General features: G+C 44.8%; 1 protein-coding gene across 1 annotated transcript in view; it reads left to right on the top strand.

Annotated features, from left to right (window-relative positions):
• The first annotated feature begins 6,599 nt into the window (after nucleotides 1-6,599).
• PGPEP1L (pyroglutamyl-peptidase I like) overlaps nucleotides 6,600-9,383 on the top strand; it is a 36,427-nt gene continuing 33,643 nt past the window's right edge. The window contains exon 1 of the mRNA XM_035024324.1: nucleotides 6,600-6,958. Coding sequence (XP_034880215.1) covers nucleotides 6,925-6,958 — 34 coding nt within the window. The 5' untranslated portion in view covers nucleotides 6,600-6,924. The remainder of the gene's footprint in view (nucleotides 6,959-9,383) is intronic.

Raw genomic sequence — 9,383 nt, 5'->3', positions numbered from 1 at the left:
AGCCCATTTACATTCAGGGTAACTATTGAAAGATAGGAATTTAGTGCCATTGTATTGCCTGTAAGGTGACTGTTACTGTATATCGTCTGTGTTCCTTTCTGGTCTATGTTGCTTTTAGGCTCTCTCTTTGCTTAGAGGACCCCTTTCAGGATTTCTTGTAGGGCTGGTTTTGTGTTTGCAAATTCCTTTAGTTTTTGTTTGTCCTGGAAGCTTTTTATCTCTCCTTCAATTTTCAATGACAGCCTAGCTGGATAGAGTATTCTTGGCTGCATATTTTTCTCATTTAGTGCTCTGAATATATCCTGCCAGTCCTTTCTGGTCTGCCAGGTCTCTGTGGATAGGTCTGTTGCCAATCTAATGTTTCTACCATTGTAGGTTACATATCTCTTGTCCTGAGCTGCTTTCAGGATTTTCTCTTTGTCTCTGAGACTCGTAAGTTTTACTATTAGATGTCGGGGTGTTGACCTATTTTTATTGATTTTGAGAGGGGTTCTCTGTGCTTCCTGGAGTTTGATGCCTGTTTCCTTCCCCAAATTAGGGAAGTTCTCTGCTATAATTTGCTCCATTATACCTTCTGCCCCCCTCTCTCTTTCTTCTTCTTCTGGGATCCCAATTATTCTAATGTTGTTTCGTCTTATGGTATCGCTTATCTCTCGAATTCTGCCCTCATGATCCAGTAGTTGTTTATCTCTCTTTTTCTCAGCTTCTTTAATTTCCATCATTTGGTCTTCTATATCATTGATTCTCTCTTCTGCCTCATTTATCCTAGCAGTTAGCGCCCCCATATTTGATTGCACCTCATTAATAGCCTTTTTGATTTCAACTTGGTTAGATTTTAGTTCTTTTACTTCTCCAGAAAGGGTTTCTCTAATAACTTCCATGCTTTTCTCAAGCCAGCTAGTATCTTTAAAGTGATGATTCTGAACTCTAGATCTAACATCGTACTAATGTCCATATTGAGTAGGTCCCTGGCAGTTGGTACTACCTCTTGTTCTTTTCGTTGAGGTGATTTTTTCCATCTTGTCATTTTGTGCAGAGGAGAATAGATTAATGAGAGAACAAAATGCTAGCAGAGTAACCATGTCCCCAGAAAATATACTCTAAACAAATCAGAAAAGACCCGAAGCAGTGGGAAAAGAAAGGGAAAGAGAGAAAAAAGAAAAAGATAAAGATAAAAACAAACAAAAACCGAACAAAACAACAACAACAACAAAAAAAAAAAAACAGAATGTGATCAAATATGATCAGGCTGGTATATAGATCAGTGCCACACACTAGATTTGGGGTGTATTTTGGTCTGTTAGAATAAAGTGCTTCCCAAAATTTTAAAGAAAGAAAAACTTATATATGTACAAAAATAAGGGTTGATATGATGAAGGGATGGAATATGACTGTAAAGATGGAAATTGTAAAAAATTTTATAAAAGGAATTGATAAGAAGTTGTTTGAGAAAAGAAAGAAGAGGATTTAAAAGAAGAAAAAAGAAAAAAGAGGGAGAGAATGTGATCAGGCAGGGGAGTAGAAAAAAACCATTTACTAGAGATTTAGGGTATATTTTGATCTGTTAGAAGAAACTATCTCAAAATTTTAAAGAGAGAACAACTTATATATATATGCCAAAAATACGGGTAACTACTATGAAGGGATAGAATATGACTCTAAAAATGAAAAATAAAAATGTTTTTTAAAAAAGGAATTGATAAGATGTTGGTTGAAAAAGGGAAAAAGAAAAATTCAACAAAAAGAAAAAAAAGACAGTTTAAAAAAAAATTAACTTTGAAAGACTAAAGAATCATGGTAAAAAAGCCATGAATTCTATGTGTAGTATTCCCCTAGCACTGGAGTTCTGCCGTTCTCATTGATCGGTAAACTTGGTCTTGGCTGGCTGTTCTCACTGATCTTCTGGGGAGGGGCCTGTTGCCGTGGTTTCCAAATGTCTCTGCCGGAGGCGGAATAGCCCCGCCCTTGCCCCCTCCCGGCTAAGGAATCTGCTCGGGTTTGCTCTCCGGGGCTTTTGTTCCCTGCGAGCTTTCCGTACAGCTTTGGAGGCGGAGAGTGAAAATGGTGGCCTCCCAATCTCTGCCCCGGAGGAGCCGAGAACTCGGGGCCCGCTCCTCAGTGAGCCCCCAGAGAAAAGCCGCCAGTCACTCCCGTCTCCCCGATCTCCGGCCGCACCCCGTGCTCGCCCGGCCTGTGACCGTGCGTTTCTATCTCCGGCACCCGACCCCGGGTGGAGTCTCCAAACCCAGCAGATCCCTGCGGTGCACTCCCGCGCGGCTCCTCCCGGGGAAGGAAGGTGAGTCTCCCCGGATCTGCCGCTGGTTTGGTCCCTGCTGGAGGAGCAGGGGCCCGACTGTGCCGCGGATCACGGTTTATGGCCACCCCGAGCTGAGAGCCCGCGCCTGGGCTCCGCCTCTGCAGCCGGCTTCCCTGCTCCGTTACCTGGGAGCTCTGCCGCACTCAGGCACCCCCGGTCTTTCTGTGACCCCGAGGGTCCTGAGACCACACTGTCCCGGAGGGTTCCACCCCCTGCTTAGCCACCAGAGTGACGTCCCTCAGTGGAGCAGACTTTTAAAAGTTCCGATTTTGTGCTCCGCGGTTCTATCACTTGCCAGAAGCCGCCGACCGAGGCCCCTCCCCCGCCATCTATCCTCCCGAGTATCGCCTCGGATTCACTTCTCTGCAGGTCCTACCTTCCCAGAAGTGGTCGCTTTTCTGTTCAGAGAGTTGTTGCTCTTCTTTTCTTTGATCTCCTGTTGAGTTCGTAGATGTTCAGAATGGTTTGATCCCTATCCAGCTGAATTCCTGAGAGGAGACGAAATCCAGGTCTCCTACTCCTCCGCCATCTTGCTCTGCCCCCCCATCCTCATTTTGATTTTAACCAAATCTCGTTACTCATTTAACTAGGAATGTGTTCCCGTATCCCATAAGGTCACTTTATCATCAACATATCCTGCTTCCTATGGAAGAAACATTGTATTCTAGCTCAGGGTCTGGCAAATTACAGCCGACGCCCCAAATCAGCCCTCCGCCTATTTTTTGTACAGCCTGTGAGCTAAAAATAGTTTTTACATTTGTAAATAGTTTAAGAAATCAAAAGAGTAATGGTGTGTGACACGTGGGCAGTATATGTACTCAAAATTCATAGTTATTGGAACACAGCCACGCCCCCTCATTTGCATATTATCCACACTGCTTTGAAAGCTACAAGGGCGGAGCTGAACAGTTGCAACAGAGACCCTGTGGCCTGCAATGGTTACTTGAAGCTCTTTACAGAGACTGTGTTTTGGCCCCTTTTGAACAGTTAAGCTGGAAAAGCAAAGGAATGGGGTTGAGGGAATCCCAAAGACTACCTTGGAAGAGTGACATTTTTCGGGGTTCAGTCAATGCTTTGACAAGAGGCAGTTTGGGTGTGAGTTTTATATTTTATGATAGACATAAGTAGCTGAGCTGGAAGCAAAGATGTTTGACATAGAGGAGACTTATTACTATTATTATTTAATTGCAAGTGTGTCTTGATGATTGATTTATTCTCCCCACCTCCCAAGAGCAATTTGACCAGGTTGATTAAATTTCATTTATGTCAAGTGTAGAAAATGTGTTGTAAGAGTTGTTCATGTCAGAGACAAATAAACAAACCGTTTTAATCCTTTTTCTTGCTTAAGCAGGAAGTCACAACTTGCCAATGAGAATTTAAAACAAATCCCACAAAGTTTTATGTTTGGTTCAAAACTCGAAATATTTAGGTCTTGGGATATTATAATCTTGGCAGCCCGCATTTGTCATCCCTGGTGAGAACACGTGTGTACTGTTGCTTGCTTTTCAGTTCACTGAGAGAGGGTCGCACCTTGCCCTCTTAATCCCAGAGTCAAACATGATTACAAATATTTTCCTCTTGGGAATCTAACTCATAAGGAAGATCACTGTGCTTTTTTGTTAAATAAAACATCTCTCTTTAGTTGCCTTATTCGTTCTCAGGCTTACTGTGTTTCACAGGCCTGAAGATTGTGTTTGACATCAGCAATTGTTAGAGACCATTTGTTTTTACAATGGAAAAAGAAATAAAAGTGCAGATGTCAGACCTCAAAATCATACTTCTCTGAGTTGTTTTCATTTTAGAGAATGAGAATGTGTGGGGTTTTTTTTTTCAGGTGGGGCTGAATACAATCAGAGACACATGTCACTTTTGCTAAGTAAAAATATTTTACATCTCTCCCTTTCTTTTTTATTAATTGCAAAGTTAGGGAAAAGTTTAGAACCTAAGAAAAATAAGTGAATTATGGGCAAGTGAAAATTCCAGGACACATTCTAGTTTAAGTTAAAAGAAGAATGGCTTATGTCAAACCCTGAAAAAACTAAAAATAGAAATTGTGTCATCAGAAAAGTAGCGTTGTTAACAACTGGCGGTCTGAACAGTTAAGTCTGTTTCCAGGTGTGATAAGTAAACACAAGTTAGTTACCCAGATCTCACTACTGTGGATAGCAGGGTTTGATGGTAACAGCAACCAACTCGACAAATGCCGGCATTTCCAGTGGCCTAATTTGTTTATGACTGTGATGGGCAAGCAAAACCCTCCGGACAGAAGGGCTAAGTAAGTGACATGAACTTGAACCAAGGGAGCCACTCACCAAAGTGGGGAGTTGATATAACATCCACAATGCCTGAGGGAGTATGAGAAAGACTGGGTAATTGCTTTCAAACTTGGATTTCTGTATTGTCTACTTTAATCTCAAAATAAGGTGTAATGCAATGCCCTCTGCATCCCTGCAAAAACAAGGTGGCCCCAGCCTCCCAGAGCAGGCAGGGGAAGGCCACTGGGGGCAAATGCCACTTCCCACCTGCTCTCCACTGTAAAGAAGCCTGCAGCCCACACCAGGAGCCAATTAAAAGGAATGGCCGTTGGTTCAGCGTCCCAGGAAGGCATCAGGTGGAGTCTAGTCCTTGGCAGTGATCCCAATTAAAGGGAGTGGTATAGTTTTTTTCTATCAGGGGGCCAATTAAGAAGATGGAACCACATGGCCACACCCTCTAATACAAGGCACTCTGAACTTGGGGAAACACTGGGACCTGGAGGAGCTCTGTCAGTCTCCCTGGGCTAGAGCTTCTCATGGCCATGCCCAGATGGGGAAAGAGAATGGTTTTTTGTGCATCCTATTAGACAGCTTTTTTTTTTTTAAGATTTTATTTACTTATTTGAGAGAGAGCGAGAGCAGGAGGAGGGGTAGAGAGAGAATCTCAAGCAGACTCCCCCGCTGAGTGGGGAGTCCCACATAGGGCTCGATCCCAGGACCCTGAGATCATGACCTGAGCCGAATTCTAGAGTTGGATGCTCAGGGGTGCCTGGGTGGCTCAGTCTGCCTTTGGCTCAGGTCATGATCCTGAGGTCCTGGGATCAAGCCCCCATTGGGGTCCCAGCTCAACGGGGAGTCTGCTTCTCCCTCTCCCTCTACCCCTCCCCCTGCTTGTGCACACTTTCTCTCTCTCTCTCTCTCAAATAAATTAATAAATTAAAAAAGGAAAGAGTCAAAAGCTTAACCAACTGAGCCATCCAGGCTCCCCACCTTCTATTAGCTTTCTAAAAAAAAGTATTTTTAGCTAAAAAACTATATATATATACACACGTGTATATATATACATATTTATATATGTATATATATAAAACTTATGTATAAAAGTTATATATAAAAGTTTAAATATAAAAACTATAAAACTTTTATATATGAAACTACATAAAAACTTTATAAAACTATATATATATATATATATAATATATTCTGAAAGGTCAAGATGTTGCATAACATGACTTCTTCGATAGAGAAACTAGCCCCAAATGGTAGCTTTAGTTACTCTGCCACAATTAAGAAGGCGGAGGAATGTCTACAGAGCCAGGTGGAAGGCCCCCATGGGGCAGTGACTAACGTTTAGTGGTGCGTGGTCCAGCGCGGCATTAAGCACTCATGGCAGGCAGGATGTGGTGTGGGGAGGGCACAGTCTGAGAAGCCAAAAAAAAAAAAAAAAAAGTAGATTTTGCTGGCCAGGTGAGCCCGCCCCCCACCCCCCACCCCCAGGGCTGTAGGAGCTGAGGACAATGCACCCTAGGCTCAGGAGGGCTCCATTCAGGAAGGGGGGTGCTGTGATCCCATCCGTTTCACAGAAAGGGGAGACGGGGCACAGAGAGGTGAACTTGTCTGAGCACCTACAGCTTATAGATGACACGTGCTTTCAACCAGCATTGTTACCATAAGCTTCATCTGTGGTTTTGGTTTTCTTTTTCCTTTTTTTTTTTTTTTTTTTTTTTACATATTTTGCACAATCAGTTTCAAGAGCAACCAAATTTCACGAAGTCATCATAGCCAAACACAATGAGGGGCTCCGGGGGGAGGGAAGGAGGAAGATTACTAAAGAGAGGAAACAAAATCTAAACAAACAGATTGTAGGGGCACCCACCAACCTGATTTGCCTGGGACTCTATGGGTTACAGCACATTTTTGTACCTCCCCCCGCCCCCCCGTCCCAATCCCAGAAACCCCTCAGTCCCAGGCAAACCGGGACAGTTGATCACCAAACTCACGGCTCACCTTTGACCCATACCCAGCAACAACCTAACCCCGACCCCAAGGGTCCAGAAAGTCCCGGATGGTGCTCCAACCCTCTGTTTGTCTGTTGCCCAAAGCCTCTGAGCCCCGGACTGGCTATTTCTGCTTTCAAGGGGCATCATCTTACCGCCCTACCCACACCCAGGAGTCTTCAGCCTTTGCGGGGCTGGGAGGCACAAGGCTGGGCGCCCCCCGAGAGGAGCCTGAGGCTGGCAGCCGCCGGGGGGATGGGGGCGGCGCCCAGTGGTCGGAGTGCCCCGTACCCTGGGCGGAGCCACGGCCATCTGACACCCAGAGGCGCAGATACACGCTCCCCGCTTGGGTTTCATGGATTCCCAGCCCAGCTGCGTGGTAGTGACTGGTAAGACTTTTTCTGCTTTCCCATTTGCGCTTTTAGCCTGACCGCGGAATGTGCACTTGCCTGATCTGCTCATAAAGGGTTCCCTCTCGGGGGAAAAAGGAGGGGCAACTGGTGGTGCCAATAATTCCAGATGGAAGCTTGCCTATCACTTCTTGCTATGCCCTACTGAAAAACAGCGGACAGAGAGGCTTTTCCACTCTGCTCCTCTCCTTCAGTTCAAAGGTGCCTGCATGTGGCTCAGGCTTAGACCTTGTCCGTCCGCCCAGCTGGGGAGGAATCCGAGGCTGGCACCTGCTGTCCCTGAGTCTGGGGCCCAGTGGGTCCATGTGGCATCCCCTGGGGTACAGCTCCATAGCAAGGCAGTGGGAGCTGGGGATCCAGAAAGGATGGGGTCTTGTAAGGCTTGGACAGCGGTCCATCTACAAGAACCACCCCCAAAGGAGAACACAGCCCCCAACACACAGGCTGAAGAGCTTTCAGCCACTCAGAAAGCCCTGAACACCACCGGAGAGCCTCCAATTGGAGACTCTGAACCCCAAAAGATCAACTTAGAGTGAATGGTAGCCACCCACTCCTACCTTTCTCCAGCTCATCCCAAATCAACCCCTGCCACCCCCAGTCATTGTCACAGCTGGTCCCAGAAGGGTTTGATTTCTTTACAAAGTTCCTTCTTTCTAGTTAGACACTTCTGGCATATTTTAAGTTTTTTGAATTGTGTGAAATGAAGGAAACAGGAGACAAGGAGTCCTATGGACATGGAAAATCGAAACGTAACTATCTCAATATTTTCAGGCTGTAATCAAACTCCTGTTAACCTTCTGAGGAAAAGAAAATTCTTTTGAAAACCTTTTATTATCTCCCTTGTTCTCATTTGTGTTATTTGGGGTATAGAGATTGAGTGGTTCAAAATATTCTTGAATTGCTAAGGAGACTGTACCCCTGATGAATGCAATGCTTGTCACAAATGAAATATGAATATTGAAACCCAGTTGGCATGTCTTCGACTCACGTGGACCCCTGCCGCTTGGCCTGTCAGCTTGTGGTTTGCTGGCAAACTCTAGATTGTTTGATGAAGTACCTGATCATCAGGCACCATTTGGGAATGCCCACTGGCTTCTAGAGTGTGGCCTTCCTTTATTAAAAATGCTTTGAACTGCCAGGGGTAGTCTCTTCATGTAATTGGATTTGCGTGGAAATCTGGCCAAGACAGTTGGCACAGAGACTGATGGGGGTGGGGGAGGACAGGGCTCTGACAAACGGCCTCAGGTTCAAGGCATTCCGACTGGCACCAACAAGAATAGTGGGAGGCTGAGAAAACCTGCATCCCTCCAAAGGGCCTCCCTTGATTGTGAGAAGGTTCCTCTAGCCTTATGCAGATTTCACCCTGAGGGCCTGCCAAGTTTAAAGTGTGAGATGTGACCCTACAAAACAAGAGCTTCAAACCTGTACTTGCTGAGTTGTTTTTCCTAATTAAAAACAGATAAGAGATGATCTGACTGTTTTGATCTGAATATGATTCTAAAGCAGAATGTGATTTTTGTGTGTGTGTGGCGCTGTGATTTTAGTCTGAGGTACCTGGTTTCTCAGTGATTTTTTCTGAATCTCAATATTTTCTAAAGTTGTTTTTTTTTTATTTTTTTTTCTGGCTGCCCCCAGTGGCAGCTACAGTCTTATTCTATAGGAGTCAGTGTCAAGAGGACACCATCGGCTTCCTGGTGTCAGGACATCCTGTCCAAAATTTTGTATGGCCTGAGAAAGATTGACCCCTTGTGAGCCACGCTTGTTAGCGGTTCTAGACTCAGAGGCTCAGAACTTCAAAGGCACCATCCTTTCTTGGACTGGCTCTTCCTCTAAAAGCCTGAGCTCCTGGCAGCCACTGGCCTCCCCTACGGGGGCAGGGGTGGGGGGTGGCCCGGGAGCTCTGAGCAAGGGCCACTCTGAAGGAGAGGTAAAATAAGAGGTCCCATGGGTGTGGTCACTCCTACACCATCTTTTGATGGTTAATTTTAGGTGTCACCTTGACTGGGCCACAGGGTGTCTAGATATCTGAGTTGAAAACAAGCCACTTCCCCCACCTCTAACTCCTGACCACCATTAAGCTGTTCTGCACCTCTGTAATGATGTTATTTTACAAAGATTGTATAAACGGCATCATGTAGTATGTATCGTTTTGAGACTGGCTTGTTTTCACTCAGCATATTTCCTTTGAGGTTCATCCAAGCTGTTGTATGTATCAGTGGTTCCTTTTTTTTTTTTTTAAACAGCTTTATTGAGATAAAATTCACAATTCACTTAAGACGGACAGTTTTCATGTGTGGCTCAGTCAGTGGAGTGTGTGACTCTTTATCTCGGGGTTGTGAGCTTGAGCTGCATGTTGGGTATAGAGATTACTTAAAAATAAAATCTTAAAAAAAAACCCTAAAAT

The sequence above is a fragment of the Mirounga leonina genome, unplaced genomic scaffold (assembly GCF_011800145.1).
Source record: "Mirounga leonina isolate KUSES-001 unplaced genomic scaffold, KU_Mleo_1.0 Mir_178, whole genome shotgun sequence".
Lineage (NCBI taxonomy): Eukaryota > Metazoa > Chordata > Mammalia > Carnivora > Phocidae > Mirounga > Mirounga leonina.
Note: the sequence above shows the minus strand (reverse complement) of the source record. Positions and strands in the feature narration are given on the sequence as shown.